Here is a 21,689-nt window from a genome sequence, read left to right as displayed (position 1 = left end):
AATCTTCTAACATGAGATCAGTAGATCTTCTTACAGAAGATCAGTAGATCTTCTCACAGAAGATCGGTACATCCACTCAAAGATCGTTAGATCTTCTCAAAGATTGTTAGATCTTCTTATAGAAGATCGATAGAACTTCTCATAAAAGATCGGTAGATCTTCTCATAGAAGATCGGTAACTCTTCTCATAGAAGATCGATAGATCTTCTCATAGAAGATAGGTAGATCTTCTCGTAGTAGATCAGTAGATCTTCTCGTAGAAGATCAGTAGATCTTCTTACAGAAGATCGGTAGATCTTCTCACAGAAGATCGGTACATCTACTCAAAGATCGTTAGGTCTTCTCAAAGATCGTTAGATCTGCTTATAGAAGATCGATAGAACTTCTCATAAAAGATAGATCTTCTCATAGAAGATCGGTAACTCTTCTCATAGAAGATCGGTAGATCTCCTCGTAGAAGATCGGTAGATCTCCTCGTAGAAGATAGGTAGATCTTCTCTTAGAAGATCGATAGATCTTCTCATAGAACATCAGTAGATCTTCTCATTGAATATCGGTATTTCTTCTCACAGAAGATCAGTCGTCCTCATATATGATCCGTAAATCTTCTCACAAGAGACCTCATAGAACATGCGTATATCTTCCTATAGAAGATCGGTAAGTCTTCTAATAGAAGATTGGTTGATCATCTTATAGAAGATCGATTGATCTTCTCATAGAAGATCGGTAAATCTTCTCATAGAAGATCGGTAAATCTTCTCATAGAAGATCGGTAAATCTTCTCATAGAAGATCGGCATATCTTATCATAGAAAATAGCCAGATCTTCTCATAGAAGGTTGATAGATCTTCTCATAGAAGATCGGTAGATCTCCTCGTAGAAGCTAGGTAGATATTCTTATAGAAGATCGGTAGATCACAGAAGATCAGTAGTCCTCATAGATGATCCGTAAATCTTCTCACAAGAGACCTCATAGAAGATCTGTAAATCATCTAATAGAAGATCGGCAGATCATCTCATTGAAGAGCGGTAGAATTTCTCATAGAAGATCGGTAGATCTTCTTACAGACGTTCGGTAGATATTCTCATAGAAGATCGGTAGCTTTCCTCATAGAAGAGCGGTAGATCTTCTTATAGAAGATCGTTAAATCTTCTAATAGAAGATCGGTAGATCATCTCATAGAAGGTCGATTGATCTCATAAAGATCGCTAAATCTTCTCATATAAGCCCGGTAAATCTTCTCACAGAAGATCTTCTCATAGAAGATCGGTAGATCTTCTTATAGAAGATCGATATATCTCCTCATAGAAAGTCGTTTGATCTTCTTATAGAAGTTCGGTAAATATTCTAATAGAAGATCGGTAGATCATCTCATAGAATATCGGCAGATCTTCTCATAGAAGATGGGTAAATCTTTTCAGAGAAGATCCGTAGATCTTCTCATAAAAGATTGGTTGATCTTCTCACAGAAGATTGGTAGATCTTCTCATAGAAGATCGGAAAATCTTCTCATAGCAGATCGGTAGATCTTCTCAATGAAGATCGGTAAATATTCTAATAGAAGATCGGTAGATCATCTCATAGAATATCGGCAGATCTTCTCATAGAAGATGGGTAAATCTTCTTATAGAAGATCGGTTGATCTTCTCATAAAAGATCGGTAGATCTTCTCACAGAAGATTGGTAGATCTTCTCATAGAAGATCGGAAAATCTTCTCATAGAAGATCGGTAGATCTTCTCATAGATGTTCGGTAGGTCTTCTCATAGAAGATCTGTAGATCTTCTCATAGAAGATCGGTAGATCTTCTCATAGAAGATCGGTAGATCTTCTCATTGAAGATCGGTAGATCTTCTCATTGAAGATCGGTACATGTTCTTAAAGAGGATCGGTTAATCTTCTAATAGAAGATCGGTAGATCTTCTCATAGAAGGTCGGTGGGTCTCCTCATAGAAGATCAGTAGATCTTCTCATAGAAGATCGGTAGTCTTCATAGATGATCGGCAAATATTCTCACGAGAGATCGGTAGATTTTCTCATGGGTGATCGGTAGATCTTCTCACAGGCAATCGGTAGCTCTCATAAATGATCGGTAAATATTCTCACGAGAGATCGGTAGAACTTCTAATAGAAGATCGGTGGATCTTCTTATAGAAGATCGGTAAATCATCTCATAGAAGATCGATAGATCTTCTGATAGAACATCGGTAGATCTTCTAATAGAACATCGATTGATGTTCTGACAGAACATCGGTTGATCTTCTCATAGAAGATCGGTTGATCTTCTCATAGAAGATCGGTAGATCTTCTTATAGAGGATCAGTAAATCTTCTTATAGAGGATCGGTAAATATCTTCATAGATGATCGGTTGGTCTTCTCACAGAAGATCGGTAGTCTTCATGGACGATCGAAAACACTTCTCACAAGAGATCGGTAGATTTTCTCACAAGAGATCGGAAGAACTTCTGATAGTTAAATCTTCTCATAGAAGATCGATAGATCTTCTCATAGACCATCGGTATATTTTCTGATAGAAGTTCGGTAAATATTCTAATAGAAGATCCGTAGATCTTCTCATGGAAGATCGGTAGATCTTCCCATAGAAAATCGGTAAGTTTTCTCATAGAAGATCGGTAGATCTTCTCATAGAAGATCGGTAGGTCTTCTTATAGAAGATTGGTAGATCTCCTCATGGAAGATCGGTAGATCTTCTCATGGAAGATCCGTAGGTCTTCTTATAGAAAATTGGTAGATCTTCTTACATAGAAGATCGGTAGATCTACTCACATAGAAGATCGATATATTTTCTCGCATAGAAGAAGAACGGTATATCTTTTCAACGAAGATAATTAGATTTTCTCTTTAAGTTCAGCATTCTTTCATATAGAAGTTAAGAATGTCTTCTCTTAGCAGATTTTCTTATAGAAGATCGGTAGAAAATCGGTAGAGTTTCTTATAAAAGATTCGTAGATCTTCTCATAGAATATCAATAGTCCTTGTCATGGGCGATCGCCAGATCTTCCCACAGAAGAACATGATTTCTTGCAATCGAAGATCGGTAGGTTTTTCATAGAATATCGATAGGTCTTCTAACAGGAGATCGCTAGACCATTTTATAGAAGACCTTTTGTCGATCTTCTCGTGAAAGATCAGTAATCGGTAGATATTCCCAAGAAAGATCAGCATTTTTTCTCATAGAAGATCCGTAGATTTTCTCATAAAATATTGGTTGGTCTTCCTATAGAAGATCGTTAGATCTTCACATAGAAAAATCTTGAGATCTTCTCATAGAAGATCGGTTAATTTTCTCATAGACGATCAAAATATCTTCTCAAAGAGGATCAGTCGATCTTCTCAAAAAAAAAAAATCGTCATATCTTTTCATAGAGGATCAGTAGATATTCTCACAGAAGATGAGAGGATCTTTTCATATACGACCAGTAAAACTTTTTCTAAAAAATTAGCAGATATTCTGACAGAAGATAAGTAGGTCTTCTCACAGCAGATCTCCTCGTATAAGATCGGAACATCTCCTCAGAGGACATCAGAAGAATTTCTTCTAGAGAATCAGAATCTCGTAGAAAGTCATACTCTCGTAGTGGATCAGCAGTTACTCTCCTAGAGGATGAGTACATCTTCTCAAAAATAAGCTGATCTTAAAAAGAAGATAAATTTTTCTCTTGATAGAAGATTGACTATTAGGTCTTAACGTAGACTATTAGAAATTTTCTTATAGAATATCAGCAAATCTTCTCTTAATTCATATAATACTTACATGCACGAATAGGAACTGATTTCAGAGAAGAACTTGCAGGTTCCACCATTAAAACAAAACTCAGAGGCATCATCGGGGCAGGTGTTGCCAGCACCACGGGGATTTGGATCAAAGCGTTGAACGACTAGAGAAAGAAAAAAGAGAAAAAAAGATCACGTTACAAACGATAAACAATGGAAAATGGTGTTTGTGGAGTCATATCAACCGCACAAACATGGTACCTACCTGGATACGCTTTGATGACAATGGTTCTGCGTTCTATATTACGATTAACCTTGTTTTTTGCTCGACACTCATAACGACCCGCATCAGAGGTATTGAAAGAACGTATAATAAGTTCAGATCTCTTCCTAACAAAAAAACAGGAAAAAAGAAAGCAATAACAAATTAGATCGGGTTTAAAAGGTAATAAACAAAAATAATGATGAAGGAATGGTTATATTTAAAAATATTTTTTAATTTTTATATTGACATTTTTCCAATAATTATTTTTAATGACTAATGATTTCTCTCTGTTTTTTTTTGTGACCCACTTACTTGTAGTGTATAAACTGATACAGTTTACGATTTCGATTTATTGATCGATGATCCTTAAACCATGTCACTTTGGGTGGTGGCCTCCCGGTCACTTTACACACAATTCGCAATTCTTGACCATTTTCCACTGTTCGATTGCTGGCTGATATTGATCTTATGGAAGCGAGCTGTGCTGTAAAGAAACAATAAAACAAAAGGCAAATAACGTAAGTTTAGTTGGTTGTGTGCAAGAGAGAGAAATAATATTTGAATTTAAATAATTAAACATTTTTAAAGCAAATGCTTTATATCTTTTTCAGAAATGCTCATCTCTAATGTCATAAATCTCTAAACACCGACGGTGCCACTCGTATCCCCGAAGTTTCTGACATATTTCAATGTTTTTCTAGTAAATTGCGAAGTTCTGTTCATTGATCCCATCCAAATGGTGTCGGAAGTATTTCTGTTTATGTCGGTGGCCCTTATTGGTTTGTTGTCACTTTTATTCAGCCGTTTCAGATCCTAAGGTCGTGGTGTTTACCTACATATGTAAGTGTGTTTTTCTCTCAAGACAAAGCGTCCCTGAAGTGTTGCTTTGCCTTAATGTAGATGAGCCTCTTCTAATAATCCCAAATAGAATATTGTAGCGCATTTGGTATTCGACTTCTACCATTGTTTGCCCACCATAATTTATTTAAACAAATAATAATATTTTTATGACTCATTTTGTGAGCCAATAAAATTTATATGCCTCATTTAATTATGACATTTATCAGATTGTATCAATACAAGGTTGGCAAAATTTCAGCAAAATATTGAAAATCGTTTAAAGAAGATCATCAGCAAAACACACAAACAGAAATGTTCTAGTAGCTGCTACATCAGAAAGCTACCAAAAAAAACATGCGTTCTTCAGTGTGACGCATAACGCAGATGCCTTTTTCGCATCGTGCATATACCGACATACATACATACCCACATATCATAGCTACCAAAAATGAAGGCGTCACGGTGTTGGTAAATTATCAACGCAGTATAACTTTTAATTTATGACTATGGAATGCGTTTGATTTGTGCTATCATCAGCTGCTGCGACTGTTTCTACTACTCACTTCCAAGTCAATGCAAAGCCGAGAGGAGTGAAGTGGTTTTCTGTGACGTAAGACTCTTGTGATGAGATGATTAAATTGTCACGTTGGCCCTGATGGCCAGGCACGATTTTTCTTAATTCTTATCAACCGAAGAAAAAAAAAAACAAAAACTTAGAGATTTGTTTTGAAAAACAAAAATTTTTCCAAAATTTATAACACACCCAGGGAGGAGACAGTTGAAGATGAAGAGAAAAAAATAATAAAAAGAAACGTAATCAACTAATCAAATATAAGGCGTTTTTTAGCAGGAATACTAGCGGCATACATGGATAACAACTGAATGACTGACACAATAGACGGTTGGATGGATGAATGTATGATTTTGGATGAGAGAAGACATCAAAACAACTTATTCATTTCATTTCTTTATGTTTCTTTTTTATTTGAGAAACATCATTTAACGTAACGTCAGGTTGGTAAACATGCCTATCATTCTGCTCGACAATAAATACATCAAAAAGCGACAACCGAAATTAAGACGAGTAACAGACAAATGAACTGAACGGAAAATCTGCCAACAATATCAGCAGCATCCCCAACAAGAACAGCAACAACAACAAGGAGTACAATGTTATCAACAGCATCAGGCCGAGAGGAAAAAGAACAACAACAACAAAAATAACTGAAATGACACAAAGCTTTGCTGCTCCTTAGCTTTGAAAATCAACATAAATGATATTTTTGTGGCATTTTAACGTACAACAGCGACGTCGCCGGGCAACGAAATCATCACAGCAAGAAGATGTTATGTTTATGTGATTATAAAGACATGTGTATGTGCAACAAAGTTTTAGCCAAAACTCAATGTAAACACACTCTTGTATATTCAAGTTGTGAGGGAAAGTGTCAAGTGCCAACCGGTTACTAGGCTTGAGATTTACTAAGGCGCTTTTTTAGGGACATGCCCATGCCCCCACCAAAGGCACGCCCACAGTTCAAATTTTAGGACCAGTCAAATCTTCTAAAAGAAGATTCAGATAGATTATTTCTTAGAAGAGGATAAAGTGCTCTCATAGCAGTACATAAGGTTATATTTTGATGGGATATAAACAGGTATTTTCAAGGATAATCATGAGATTTTTCATCAAAAATGGCATAAGCCAGATTTCCCCAAAAAAATAGACAAGTTGTTTTCACAGAAGATCAGCAGATTTTTTTTTTTGTAAATAATGAGGATATTTTTTTATTGAGCCTCGGAAGTTCGTATCATGGAAAACAAATATATTTTCCCATAGATCGCCTCATAGAAGATCTTTAGGTCTTCTTATGAAAGGTCAGAACTTCTCATAGTAGATCAGGAGGTTATTTTATTGAAAATCAGCTGGTCTTCTCGTAAATGGTCAGTAATTTTTTTTTTTATAAAAGAGCATCAGATTTTTTCATAGTAGATCAGCAAGTATCTTAATGTAGGTTCAGTAGATCTTCTCACAAAAGATCAAAATACATTCTTACAAAAGCACGTAAGGTCTTTCAATGAAGAACAACAATTTTTTGACGGAATATTTCCTGATCTTCTCATAGAAGATTTCTCGTAGTAAAACTGTTTCCGGAAGATCCGCAACTCTTTTCATTGAAGATAAACAGAACTTTAAAAAAACCTTCTACTTCGGCCTTTAAAAATATTTTTTTTTTGCTCCAGCTTTAAAATTAAGTTTTATTTTTTCTGTTGCTCCCAAAAAAAGCTTTAAAATTAGGATTTTTTCTGTGACCCCCAAAAAGCTTTAAAATATCCACGTTTATATTAGACTTTTATATTTGTTCTGGGTTGCTCCCAGAAAGCTTTAAACTTAAGTTAAATTTTTTACAGTTGCTTCCAAAAAAACTTTAAAATAAAAGTTGTATGTTTTCCTGTTGCCCCCAAAAAAGCTTAGAATTAGGGTTTATTTTTTCCGTGCCACCCCCAAAAGCTTTAAAAGACAACCTTTAAAGATCTTGGTCTTTAGTTCCTCCCGCAACAAGTTTTTAAAGCCACTTTTACCTTCGCGTTGGCTGCTCGACAAATAGCTTTAAAAATCCACGGAAGATCCGCAACTATTTTCATTTAAGGTAAACAGAACTTAAAAAAACCTTCTACTTCGGCTTTAAAAAAATTTATTTTGGTCTAGCTTTAAAATTAAGTATTATTTTTTTTGTTGCTCCCAAAAAAGCTTCAAAATTAAGATTTTTTCTGTGACCCCCGAAAAGCTTTAAAATATCCACGTTTATATTAGACGTTTATATTGGTTTTGGGTTGCTCCCAGAAAGCTGTAAGCTTAAGTTAAATTTTTTACTGCTGCTTCCAAAAAAGCTTTAAAATAAAAGTTGTATTTTTTTCTGTTGCTGCCAAAAAGCCTTGAAAATAATAGTTGTATTTTTATCTGTTGCCCGCAAAAAGCTTAAAATTAAAATTTATTTTTTTCCGTGCCCCCCAAAAAGCTTTAAAAAGCAACCTTTAATAACCTTGGTCTTTGGTTCCTCCCCCAACAAGTTTTAAAATCCACTTTTACCTTCGCAATGGCTACTCGCCAAAATGCTTTAAAAATTCACGGAAGATCCGCAACTCTTTTCATTGAAGATAAACATAATTAAAAAAAACTTCTACTTCGGCCTTTAAAAATACATATTTATTTTGGTTCAGCTTTAAAATTAAGTTTTATTTTTTCTGTTGCTCCCAAAAAGACTTTAAAATGAGGATTTTTTCTGTGACCCCCAAACAGCTTTAAAATATCTACGTTTATATTAGACGTTTATATTTGTTTTGGGTTGTTCCCCGAAAGCTTTAAACTTAAGTTAAATTTTTTACAGTTGTTTCCAAAAAAGCTTTAAAATAAAAGTTGTATTTTCTTCTGTTGCTCCCAAAAAGCCTTAAATAAAAGTTGTATTTTTTCTGTTGCTCCCAAAAAAGCTTAAAATTAAGTTTTATTTTTTTTCTGTGGCCCCTAAAAAGCTTTAAAAATCAACCGTTAATGACCTTGGTCCATGGTTCCTCCCCCAACAAGTTTTAAAATCCACTTCTACCTTCCCGTTGGCTGTTCGCCAAAAAGGTTTACAAATCCACGTAAGAACCGCAACTCATTGAAGATATACTGAACTAAAAAAAAACCTTCTACTTCGGCCTTTAAAAATATTTATGTTGGTCCAGCGTTAAAAGTTAGTTTTATTTTTTCTGTTGCTTCCAAAAATTAAGATTTTTTCTGTGACTCCCAAAAAGCTTTAAAATATCCACGTTTATATTTATTTTGGGTTGCTCCCAGAAAGCTTTTTTTTACTGCTGCTTTCAAAAAAGCTTTAAAATAAAGTTGAATTTTTTTCTGGTGCTCCCAAAAAGCTTTAAAATAAAAGTTGTATTTTTTTCTGTTGCTCCCAAAAAAGCTTAAAATTACATTTTAAAAAAGCTTTAAAAATCAACCTTTAAGGACCTTGGTCTTTGGTTCCTCCCCCGAACAAGTTTTAAAATCCAAATTTACCTTCGCGTTGTTTGTTCGCCAAAATGCTTTAAAAATCCACCTTTACCTTGTGTTACTTCCCAAAACGCTTAAAAGTCGATGTTTATATAAGGCTTGGGTTTATCCAAAAAGCCTCTAAAATTAATGTTTATTTTGGTATTGGATTGATCCCAAATAATCCAAAATCGACTTTTATGTAAGTCTTGAGTTGACCAAAAAAAGATTCGAAAATTATCGTTTATTTTGGTCTTGGGTTGCTGCCAAAAAGCTTTAAAAATCCTCCTTCGTATTTAGGTTTGGGAGAAAAGTTTTAAAAATCCATATGGCTGCTCGCCAGAAAGCTTTAAAAATCCACGTTTACCTTGAACTTGTGTTACTTCCCAAAAAGCTTCAAAGTCGATGTTTATGTAAGTCTTGGGTTTAACCCAAAAGCCTCTAAAATTAACGTTTATTTTGTTATTGGATTGATCCCAAAAAACATTCAAAATCTAATTTTTTTGAAAGTCTGGAGTTGATCCCAAAAAAGATTCGAAAATTAACGTTTATTTTGGTCTTGGGTTGCTCCCTAAAAGCTGTTAAAATCCACCTTTGCATTTAGGTTTGGGAGAAAAGCTTTAAAAATCCACGTTTACCGTGACCGTGTGTTACTCCCCAAAACGCTTAAAAGTAGATGTTTATATAAGTCTTGGGTTTATCCCAAAAAGCCTCTAAAATTAACGTTTATTTTGGTATTGGATTGATCCCAAAAAAAAATCAAAATCGACTTTTATGTAAGTCGTGAGTTGATCCCAAAAAAGATTCGAAAATTAACGTTTATTTTGGTCTTAGGTTGCTCCCAAAAAGCTATAAAAATCCACCTTTGTATTTAGGAATGGGAGAAAAGCTTTAAAAATCCTTTCGCTGCTCTCCAAAATGCTTTAAAAATCCACATTTACCTTGACCGTGTGTTACTCCCCCAAAAGTCTTGGGTTTATCCCAAAAAGCCTTTAAAATTAACGTTTATTTTGGTATTGGATTTCCCCCAAACAAAATTCAAAATAAACTTTTATATAAGTCTCGAGTTGATCCCAAAAAAGATTCAAAAATTAACGTTTATTTTGGCCTAGGGTTGCTCCTAAGAGCTTTAAAAATTCCCTTTTTTATTTAGGGTTAGGAGAAAAGCTTTAAAAATCCACTTGTATTTAGGTTTGGAAGAAAAGCTTTACAAATCCACGTTTGTATTTAGGTTTTGGATAAAAGCTTTAAAAATGTACCTTTGTATTTAGGTTTGGGAGAAAAGCTTTAAAAGTCCACTTTTATTTAAGTTTTTGAAGAAAAGCTTTAAAAATTTACTTTTATTTTTAATTTTTTGCCTTTTTAGGGGCGAAGGCCATTATTTGTGAGATTTAATTAATTTAATTAATCGAGCTTTTTACATTACATTGAAAAATTGATATCTAGCGAAGTTTTGTTTACGTTTGTATTTAGATTTAGGAGAATGCTTTCAAAACCCACGATTTTATTTAGGTTTGGGAAAAAAGCTTTAAAGATCGTATTTTGGTTTGGGAGAAAAGCTTTAAAAATCCCCGTTCATATTGGCCTTCGGTTGCTCCCAAAAATCTTTAAAAATCCACGTTTATATTTATGTTTGGGAGTAAATCTTTGAAAAGTCTACGTTTATATTGGCCTTCGGTGCTCCCAAAAAGCCTTCAAAAGTCCCGTTTAGTTTTGGTAACGAGTTTCTCTCAAAAGGCTTTAAAAAGTCTACGTTTAGTTTTGGTAAGCTTTAAAAGTCCAAGTTTAGTTTTGGTAACGGTTTGCTCCCAAAAAGCTTTCAAAAGTCAGGTTTAGTTTTGGTAACGGTTTGCTCCCAAAAAGCTTTAAAAAGTATGGGTTTAGTTTTGGTAAGACTTTGCTCAAGAAAGCTTTAAAAAGTCCAGGTTTAGTTTTGGTAACAGTTTTCTCCCAAAAAGCTTTAAAAAGTCCACGTTTAGTTTTGGTTAGTTTTAAAAAGTCTAAGTTTAGTTATGGTAACAGTTTGCTCCCAAAAAAACTTTAATAATCCACGTTTAGTTTTAATAAGCTTTAAAAAGTCCACGATTAGTTTTAATAAGCTTTAAAAAGTCCACGTTTAGTTTTGGTAAGTTTTAAAAATTCCACGTTTAGTTTTGGTAACGGTTTGCTCCCAAAAAGCTTTAAAAAGTCCACGTTTAGTTTTGGTAAGCTTTAAATAGTCTAGGCTTAGCTCTGGTAACGGTTTGCTCCTAAAAAAAACTTTAAAAATCGTTTTAATAAGCTTTAAAAAGTCCACGATTAGTTTTAATAAGCTTTAAAAAGTCCACGTTTAGTTTTGGTAAGTTTTAAAAATTCCACGTTTAGTTTTGGTAACGGTTTGCTCCCAAAAAGCTTTAAAAAGTCCACGTTTAGTTTTGGTAAGCTTTAAAAAGTCTAGGTTTAGCTCTGGTAACGGTTTGCTCCTAAAAAAAACTTTAAAAATCGTTTTAATAAGCTTTAAAAAGTCCACGTTTAGTTTTGGTAAGCTTTAAAAAGTCCACGTTTAGTTTTGGTAAGCTTTAAAAAGTCCACGTTTAGTTTTGGTAAGCTTTAAATAGTCTAGGTTTAGCTCTGGTAACGGTTTGCTCCTAAAAAAAACTTTAAAAATCGTTTTAATAAGCTTTAAAAAGTCCACGATTAGTTTTAATAAGCTTTAAAAAGTCCACGTTTAGTTTTGGTAAGCTTTAAAAAGTCCACGTTTAGTTTTGGTAACGGTTTGCTCCCAAAAAGCTTTAAAAAGTCCACGTTTAGTTTTGGTAAGCTTTAAATAGTCTAGGTTTAGTTCTGGTAACGGTTTGCTCCTAAAAAAAAACTTTAAAAATCGTTTTAATAAGCTTTAAAAAGTCCACGTTTAGTTTTGGTAAGCTTTAAAAATTCCACGTTTAGTTATGTTAACGGTTTGCTCCCAAAAAACTTTATGAAGTCCATGTTTAGTTTTGGTTTGCTCCCAAAAAACTTTAAAAAGTCCACGTTTAGTTTTGGTAAGCTTTAAAAAGTCTAGGTTTAGCTCTGGTAACGGTTTGCTCCCAAAAAAACTTTAAAAATCCACGTTTAGTTTTAATAAGCTTTAAAAAGTCCACGATTAGTTTTAATAAGCTTTAAAAAGTCCACGTTTAGTTTTGGTAAGCTTTAAAAAGTCCACGTTTAGTTTTGGTAAGCTTTAAAAAGTCCACGTTAATTTTTGGTAACGGTTTGCTCCCAAAAAGCTTTAAAAAGTCCACGTTTAGTTTTGGTAACGGTTTGCTCCCAGAAAGCTTTAAAAAGTCCACGTTTAGTTTTGGTCAGGGTTGTTCCCAAAAAACCCTTAAAAGTCCACATTTAATTTTTTCAAAACGGTATCTCTAACATACTAATTGAGGCTATAAAGTATGGCCACCACGTAAACCTAACCACATTTAATTTTGTTGTTGAGTTGCTCCAAAAAGAGCTTTGAAAATCCATGTTTTTGGTCTTGTATGCACTCAAAAGCTTTAAAAAGTCCTGGGATTCTCCCAAAAAAAGGTTAAAAAACCCACATTTTTGGTCTTGTGTTGCTCTCAAAAAGCTTAAAATAATTCACGTTTTTGGCTTGAAAAATTCATGCTTTTGGTCTTGGGTTTCTCTCAAAAAGCTTCAAAAATCCACGTTTTTGGTATTGCGTTGCTCTCAGATCCAAATTTACTTTGGGCCTTCAGAAAGCTTTAAATATGTATTTTTTGGTCTTGGGATGCTTCCAAAAAGCTTTAAAAAGTCAACATTTAATTTTGTTTTTGAGTTGCTCCAAAAATAGCTTTAAGAAATCCACGTTTTTGGTCTTGGTTGCACTCAAAAACTTTAAAAAGTCATGGGCTTCTCCCAAAAAAACTTTAAAAAAGCTTAAACAATTCACGTTTTTTGGCACGAAAAATCCATGTTTTTGGTCTTGGGTTTCTTTCAAAAAAAAGCTTTAACAAGTGAGCAAAGGATATAGTCGGGACGGGGCCGACCATGTGATACCCTACACCACTACCCCTGTGCATAAACTTTTCACTGGTAAACATTTCTTTAAGGGAATATAATCCGACTACCACCAAAAATAATATGCCTCTTTCTCTCTGGGACCCCCATAAGCAACCAAAATTTCGTGACCATCCGATCAAAATTACGACCTGTAGCTTGATTGCAAAAAATGGAAGAATTGGATGCATTACCGACTATTGTGGTATCGCCCTTGTTTGGCCACCTTCGCCAACCTGCTTTACACGAATGTAGAGGTAATATTTTCTTCTTTCATTTACAGGCTTTGCCGTTGGAATACCCCTACTAGAAGCCGATATATTCACAAAGAAGAAAACTTTGAATTTGTCTCCAAATGAGTTTTTCTCCATTCCGACCCCTATATATTATCCGACTATCACCAAAATCAATAGGCTTCTTCCTCTGTGGGGCCCCCATCTACCCCCAAAAATTTCGTGATTACAAAAAATGGAAATATTGGGTATTCCTTTTGGAATCCTCCAACCAGAAGCGGAGATATTCGCATAAAAAAACGTTGACTTTTCTCCACATAAGCTTTTCGCTTAGTCCGACTCCTGAATATTATCCGACCATCACCAAACTAAATAGGCTTCTTCCTCTGTGGGACCCGCATCAACTCCCAAAAAATGCGTGACGATCCGATCAAAATTGCGACCTGTAGCGTGATTACAAAAAAATTGGAAAATGGGATGCATTATCTACTATTGCCATATCTCTGCTATTTGACCACCTACGACAACCTGCGTGATTACAAAAAAATTGGAAAATGGAATGCATTATCTACTATTGCCATATCTCTGCTATTTGACCACCTACGACAACCTGCTTTTCATCCTTGTAAAGGTGATATTTTCTACTTTCCTTCCCAGGTTTTGCTTTAGATATACCTCTTAAAGAAACAGAGATATTGGCTTTGAAATAAAACGTTGACCTTTCCCCAAATAAGTGTTTGCCCATTCCAACCCCTGAATATTATCCGACCATCATCAAAATCAATAGGCTTCTTTCTCTTTGGGACCCCCATTAACCCCCAAAATTTCGTGACGATCCGATCAAAATTGCGACCTGTAGCGTGATTACAAAAAAATCGGAAAATGGGATGCATTATCGACTATTGCCATATCTCTGCTGTTTGAGCACCTACGACAACCTACTTTACATCGTTGTAAAGGTGATATTTTCTACTTTCCTCGCCAGGTTTTGCTTTTGATATACCTCTTAAAGAAAAAGAGATATTGGCTGTAAAATAAAATGTTGACTTTTCTCCAAATAAGTGTTTGCCCAGTCCGACCCCTAATTATTATCCGACCATCACCAAAATCAATAGGCTTCTTCATCTATGAGACCTCCATTAACCCTCAAATGTTCGTGACGATCCCATCAAAATTGCGACCTGTAGCGTGATTTCCAAAAAAATAGAAAAATGGGATGTATTACCGACTATTGCGATATCTCCGTTATTTGGTTACCTACGCCGACCTAGTTTGCATCATTGTAAAGACGGGATCTTCTACTTTCAGAGTTAGACTTTGCTTTTGGAAAGTTTTCAACCAAATCTGTGATATTCGTCAATATAATTAAAATCGCAAAAATGGAAATTGGGGTTTTATTTGCTACTATTGTGATATCTTCGTTGTTTGATCACCTACGAGCACCTGCTTTACATCATTAGAAAGGTGATATTTTCTACTTTCATTGTCAGGTTTTGCTTTTGGTATACCCCATATAAAAGCTGAGATATTTGCTTTGGAAAAAAACGTTGTCATTTTATCCACCTAAGTTTTTTGCCCTTTCCGACCCCTAAATATTATCCGACCATCACCAAAATCAATAGGCTTCTTCCCCTCCGGGACCCCTATTAACATGCAAAATTTCGTGACGATCCGATCAAAATTGCGACCTGTAGCGTGATTACAAGGTTTAGATGGACAGACGGACAGACGGACAGACGGACGGACGGACGGACTGACGGACGGACACACATAGCCAGATCGACTCAGCTCGTCGAGACATTCACTTTGGTATATATAAGTATGGGTCTGCGACCATTATTTCGATGCGTTACAAACTTTTTGGCCAAAACCAACTTATAATACCCTCCCCACATAGTGGTGTAGGGTATAAAAATCCACGTTTTTGGTCTTGGGTTGCTCTCAGATCCAAATTTACTTTGGGCCTTCAGAAAGCTCTAAATATGTATTTTTTGGTCTTTGGATGCTTCCAAAAAGCTTTAAAATCCACTTCTGTTATTTTCTAAAAGCCTTTAAAAGCGGTTATTTGTTTTAGCCTTGCATTACCCCCATAAAGCTTTTGTGCATTTTAGTGAACGGACAGACCCATTACCCTAGTTCCTCTTACAAGTGGGTTGTACGCTTAATGGGAATGAATATCTTGAAGTGTGAGTTATTGTTATCCTCCATTGTAAGTTTACTGACTGCAGTTGCTTTTAGCTGCCGACTATAAACAATTTCTTCTCGGTGTGTTGATGTCTTAAATGTGCGCCAAAAAGAATCATGTGAAATTTCCTTACCCAGTCAGTCCCCAGTCGTTTGCAAGGTGAGTTATGGGGGCGTGTGAACAACAGCAACATAAGAGAGATAAATATGTTGATAAGGCTAACTCCTTTACCTTGTAGACCAATGAAAGAAAACAAAAAACGCAACGCTTAAGAATAACATTTTCAAATTAAACAAAACAAGAAAAAACTACAAATGGCAAAAAGTAGTCAGTGAGCTTTTTTATGCTCTTTCACTTTGTTTGTAAAACCAATGGTACATACACAGATTATGCCGCCGCCACTGTAGTGGGTGATTCACACGAATGTTAGATTATATATCATACACTACTTATACGCATTCTAACCACCCACCATCCCCCTCTTCGTCACCATCCAAAAAGAAAGAGGCAAACAAAAAGTAGAATAGATTCCTATAAATAACATGTCTAATTGCAGCCACTATTCTTAACATAGTGAGGGAGAGCGGAGGGGGAGGGAGATGTATGTATGGGCTGCAGTAAGTACCCAAAAAAAAAAAAACAACTAACTACAAACCAATCAATTCTCAGAAGGTGTTCTGCCGACGATATCTAACAGATCAATGCCATCCTACATGTGTTTATATAGCAACAAGTACACACACGCTCTCACATTTGGTTTATATCCAGATTCTTGATGATTTGTATGGCAATTTTTACATTGAAATGATTTGGTAATACCCACCCGTTCGATCGATCCGTTCGACCGATCGCAGTGATGATTAATTTCATTGCTTTTACGAATTTGTAGATATTTTAAATGTAATCAATTGTGAGGTGAATTCAATTGCCAATTTAATGGCTATAAACACAAACAATGTACGTGAAATGTTTTCTATGAACCAACAAAAGGGGATTTTTCTGAATTGTACAAGATGGGAAAATGGATTACTGAGCGAAATTTTGGAGCAAAGAACAAGCAACAGACATGGATTTCATAAGGATTTTAAGGAGCAATCAAAAACAATCAATTTTTTAAAGAATTTTAGGTTACAACAAAGAGGCCAGGCTGAGTGGATTTTTTAATGAATTTTAGGTTACAACAAAAAGGCCGGGCTGCGTGGATTTTTTAAGGAATTTTAGCAACCTCTAAGAAGCCGAGACTGCGCGGATTTTTTAAGGAATTTTAGCAACCTCCAAGAAGCCCAGACTGCGTGGATTTTTTAAAGAATTTTAGCAACCTCCAAGAAGCCCAGACTGCGTGGATTTTTTAAGGAATTTTAGCAACCTCCAAGAAGCCCAGACTGCGTGGATTTTTTAAGGAATTTTAGAAACCTCCAAGAACGCCAGGCTGCGTGGATTTTTTCAAGGAATTTTAGCAACCTCCAAGAAGCCCAGACTGCGTGGATTTCTTAAGGAATTTTAGCAATCTCCAAGAAGCCCAGACTGCGAGGATTTTTTAAGGAATTTTAGCAATCTCCAAGAAGCCCAGACTGCGTGGATTTTTTAAGGAATTTTAGCAACCTCCAAGAAACCCAGACTGCGTGGATTTTTTAAGGAATTTTAGCAACCTCCAAGAAGCCCAGACTACGTGGATTTTTTAAGGAATTTTAGCAACCTCCCAGAAGCCCAGACTGCGTGGATTTTTTAAGAAATTTTAGCAACCTCCAAGAAACCCAGACTGCGTGGATTTTTTAAGGAATTTTAGCAACCTCCAAGAAGCCCAGACTACGTGGATTTTTTAAGGAATTTTAGCAACCTCCCAGAAGCCCAGACTGCGTGGATTTTTTAAGGAATTTTAGCAACCTCCCAGAAGCCCAGACTGCGTGGATTTTTTAAGGAATTTTAGCAACTTCCAAGAAGGCCAGGCTGCGGGGATTTTTTAAGGAATTTTAGCAATCTCCAAGAAGCCCAGACTGCGTGGATTTTTTAAGGAATTTTAGCAACCACCAAGAAACCCAGACTGCGTGGATTTTTTAAGGAATTTTAGCAACCTCCAAGAAGCCCAGACTACGTGGATTTTTTAAGGAATTTTAGCAACCTTCCAGAAGCCCAGACTGCGTGGATTTTTTAAGGAATTTTAGCAACCTCCCAGAAGCCCAGACTGCGTGGATTTTTTAAGGAATTTTAGCAACTTCCAAGAAGGCCAGGCTGCGTGGATTTTTTAAGGAATTTTAGCAACCTCCCAGAAGCCCAGACTGCGTGCAACCTCCCGGAAGCCCAGACTGCGTGGATTGTTTTAAGGAATTTTAGCAACCTCCCAGAAGCCCAGACTGCGTGCAACCTCCCAGAAGCCCAGACTGCGTGGATTTTTTAAGGAATTTTAGCAACCTCCCAGAAGCCCAGACTGCGTGGAGTTTTTAAGGAATTTTAGCAACCTCCCAGAAGCCCAGACTGCGTGGAGTTTTTAAGGAATTTTAGCAACCTCCCAGAAGCCCAGACTGCGTGGTTTTTTTAAGGAATTTCAGCAACCTCCAAAACGGCCAGGCGGCGTGGATTTTTTAAAGGATTTTAGCAACCTCCCAAAAGCCCAGACTGCGTGGATTTTTTAAGGAATTTTAGCAACCTCCCAGAAGCCCAGACTGCGTGGGTTTTTTAAGGAATTTTAGCCCAGACTGCGTGGATTTTTTAAGGAATTTTAGCCCAGACTGCGTGGATTTTTTAAGGAATTTTAGCAACCTCCCAGAAGCCCAGACTGCGTGGATTTTTTAAGGAATTTTAGCAACCTCCCAGAAGCCCAGACTGCGTGGATTTTTTAAGGAATTTTAGCAACCTCCCAGAAGCCCAGACTGCGTGGATTTTTTAAGGAATTTTAGCAACCTCCCAGAAGCCCAGACTGCGTGGATTTTTTAAGGAATTTTAGCAACCTCCCAGAAGCCCAGACTGCGTGGATTTTTAAGGAATTTTAGCAACCTCCAAAACGGCTAAGCGTCGTGGATTTTTTAAAGAATTTTAGCAACCTCCAACAATGCCACACTGCATGGAGTTTTTAAGGAATTTTAGCAACCTCCAACAATGCCACACTGCGTGGTGTTTTTAAGGAATTTTAACAACCTCCAACAATGCCACACTTCGTGGATTTTTTAGGGAATTTTAGCAACCTCCAAGAATTTAAAGAATTTTAGGTTTCAAAAAAGAGACTAGGCTGCTTGGATTTTTTAAGGAATTTTAACAACTGCTCTATTTCTCTAAAACCCTTAATTACCTCCTCTCCACTCACCTACCCTCTTGCTAACTACCACCCCATAAAATTTACAACATCACCAACTGATTAAAAATGTGTTTAATGCCGCCGCGGCAGCCACCGCCTTGTTTGTTTGGAACACAAAGTGTTTTCTTTTCGGATAATAGTTTTATAATGCTACACGTATCCCAACTACGTCGTATGTAGATATCTAACAAACTGCTCCCCCGCATTTGACCCGCTGGAAAAAAATACAACACACACCAAAAAAATTTTGCCGCATAATCTTTGTTTTCTTGGGAACTTTAATCTTTTGATGCGAAGCGGGTCAGGTGGAGAGTGGGGCGGGGGACAACTGAAAATACTGCGACCGTGGGACAAGTGGCGGTATGGCATATCACAAATAAACAAACAAACAAATGAACAACAATGAGACAAACAGACACACTTGTTGTTTGTTTCATGTTAAAGAAAAAATTTCTCTTGTTTGATTTTCTGTAATGTGTGATACCCCAACCAGTGAACCTACCAACCAACCAGCCAACAACCGACCGTCATCATCATCATCACCACCAGCAGCAAGGTGAGTGAGCGTGAGAGTGTGTCGTCTTTGGAAAAGTAGAAAAAAGCTCGGCAGCTGCAGTCTACCTCAAATCTCTGCATAAAATGCGCCGCGTACCCAGCCAGTTGTCTGTCTGTCAGTTATGTCCAACGTGAGTGTGTCGTTTTGGTCCATCCTATTTGTATATGTGTGTGTGTGTATCTCTGTATATGTGTGCCACAGTTAGTTTTACTTCTGTTTATATTTTTCTCACGGTGATAACATTATTTGTGTGCGCAAAGCTGGTTTTGCAGCTTCTTAAAAAAGAAGCGACACTCACTCACTCACTAAAAGTTGACATACTCTTTTTCGCCGGTCTCGTATGTTATCTTTTGGCTGGTTAGTTGGTTAGCCTGGCCGTGTGTGCATTGTTGTTGGTGATTTACGTGGTGTCTTTAGTGTTGTTGTTGTCTTTGTTGCTGTTGTCATCGTCATTGTTGCTGATGCTGCTCCCGGCTTCTGCTGCTGCTGCTGTTTCTACTACCAAGTTGTTGTCTTCAACAATTGTCTTTACCAAACCAAAAATGACGATGACAACAATGTCTGCACAGTGTTCTGACAATGTGTAAAAACGATAGTTGTTGCATTTATTTGCTAGCAAATGTTTTATCTGTTGTTTGTTTAAAATAAACTGACATTTAAGTGACATTTTTTAATAAAAGCAGCGATAACAATTTCTGCGTTGCACAGTTTTATAACAAAATTGTCAAAAAAAACTTCGCTGAGATGATTTATAATGTGATGTGTTGTGTCACTCCCAATGACCTTTTTTATCAGCACGTGCTTTGCTGTGATTTAAAAACAAAGAATAAATTGTGTATAATTTTAGCTAGTAGGAAAGAGTTCAATTTCAAGGACAAAAAACAGAACGCAAAACGGGTCAGCTGTAGAAAGTCTGCTGATTAAATATATGTCAAGAATGTGACATTCAGAAGAGATAAGGTATCGCGAAATGCAGTTCTGCAGTTCTCTATACGTATGTCTAAGAAAAATGATTTTTTTTAAAGATTTTTTAGGAGCACTAAAGATGCTAAGAAACGTGGATTTTTTAAGGAATTTTAATATTCACCAAAGATCCAAAGAAACGTGGATTTTTTAAAGAATTTTTATATTCACCAAAGAAGCCAAGAAACGTGGATTTTTTAAAGAATTTTAATATTCACCAAAGAGGAAAAGAAACGTGGATTTTTTTTAAGAATTTTAATTTTGATCAAAGAGCCCAAGAAACGTGGATTTTTTTAAGAATTTTAATATTCACCAAAGATCTCGAGAAACGTGGATTTTTTAAAGAATTTTAATATTCACTAAAGACCCCAAGAAACGTGGATTTTTTAAAGAATTTTAATATTCACCAAAGAAGCCGAGAAACGTGGATTTTTTAAAGAATTTTAATATTCACTAAAGACCCCAAGAAACGTGGATTTTTTAAAGAATTTTAATATTCACCAAAGAAGCCAAAAAACGTGGGTTTTGTAATGAATTTTAATATTCACCAAAGATGCCAAGAAACGTGGATTTTTAAAAAAAATAGTATTCACCAAAGACGCCAAGAAACGTGGATTTTTTAAGGAATCTTAGTAGTCACCAAAGATCCCAAGAAACGTGGATTTTTTAAAGAATTTTAATATTCACCAAAGCGGCCAAGAAACTTATTTACTTACTTACTTAGTTGGCCCATTACAGAACATTTGTTCCATAGACCGAACTAAGAAAAGATTTCCAATTCTCTCTGTTTTTCGCTTCGCTTGCTTTCTGGAATACCGCGCCTTTTAATTTTTTCATCCACTTGTATGCTCTATCGAAGCTTAGACCTGCCGATTCTGCGTGCACCGCCATGTGGCATGTATTCATGCGCCTTTTTAGCGGGTTCATCATCGCTCATTCTCATGATATGACCTAGCCAACGCAATGGTTGCATCTCGATACGTTTAACTATATTCATGTCTTTGTATAGCTTATATAGCTCGTGGTTCATACGACGTCGATATTCACCGTCAACGCAAATCGGCCCGTAGATCTTTCGAAGAAATTTCCTCTCAAACACATCAAACACTGCCTTATCTGCTTGCGCAAGTACCCATGCTTCGGAGCCATACATTAGCATGGGTAGTATCAGCGTTTTGTACAGCGTTATTTTTGTTTGACGAGATGTGGCTTTGTTTTTAAATTGCTTACTTAGACCATAGTAGCATCTGTTGGCCAATACAATTCCTCTTCTTATTTCACAACTGATGTTGTTTGTTGTGTTTATGGCAGTGCCGAGGTAGACGAAGTCTTTAACTACCTCAAAATTGTAGGTACCAACTTCCACAGTTAGTCCGAGCTCTATGGACGCTTTGCGCGTCGACACCATCAATTTGGTCTTTTCGCCGACGAAGTCTTTAACTACCTCAAAATTGTAGGTACCAACTTCCACAGTTAGTCCGAGCTCTATGGACGCTTTGCGCGTCGACACCATCAATTTGGTCTTTTCGCCGTTTACCGCCAGACCCACTTTCGCAGATTCTGCTTCGACCTTCCTAAAGGTATCAG

At 36.3% G+C, this 21,689-nt stretch overlaps 1 protein-coding gene across 4 annotated transcripts in view; it reads right to left on the bottom strand.

The window, feature by feature from the left end:
- Positions 1-21,689, bottom strand: part of vn (membrane-bound neuregulin protein vein) — a 137,652-nt gene that overhangs the window by 14,650 nt on the left and 101,313 nt on the right. For 2 of the 4 annotated variants that reach the window (XR_012412255.1, XR_012412254.1), the window contains exons 3-5: positions 4,314-4,480; positions 4,002-4,126; positions 3,777-3,900 (exon numbers count right to left, since the gene is read on the bottom strand). Coding sequence is in view for 2 of the 4 variants with exons in the window: in XM_073980854.1 (XP_073836955.1) it covers positions 3,777-3,900; positions 4,002-4,126; positions 4,314-4,485 (421 nt within the window). In the remaining 2 variants the exon portion in view is untranslated. Of the gene's footprint in view, positions 1-3,776; positions 3,901-4,001; positions 4,127-4,313; positions 4,486-21,689 lie in introns of all 4 variants that reach the window. The other 2 variants (XM_073980854.1, XM_073980853.1) reach the window with 1 other exon arrangement.

Source organism: Musca autumnalis, unplaced genomic scaffold (assembly GCF_047663935.1).
Source record: "Musca autumnalis isolate F117 unplaced genomic scaffold, ASM4766393v1 scaffold_4, whole genome shotgun sequence".
Classification (NCBI taxonomy): domain Eukaryota; kingdom Metazoa; phylum Arthropoda; class Insecta; order Diptera; family Muscidae; genus Musca; species Musca autumnalis.
The sequence above is the reverse complement of the archived record's forward strand: the minus strand, read 5'-3'. Positions and strand labels throughout refer to the sequence as shown.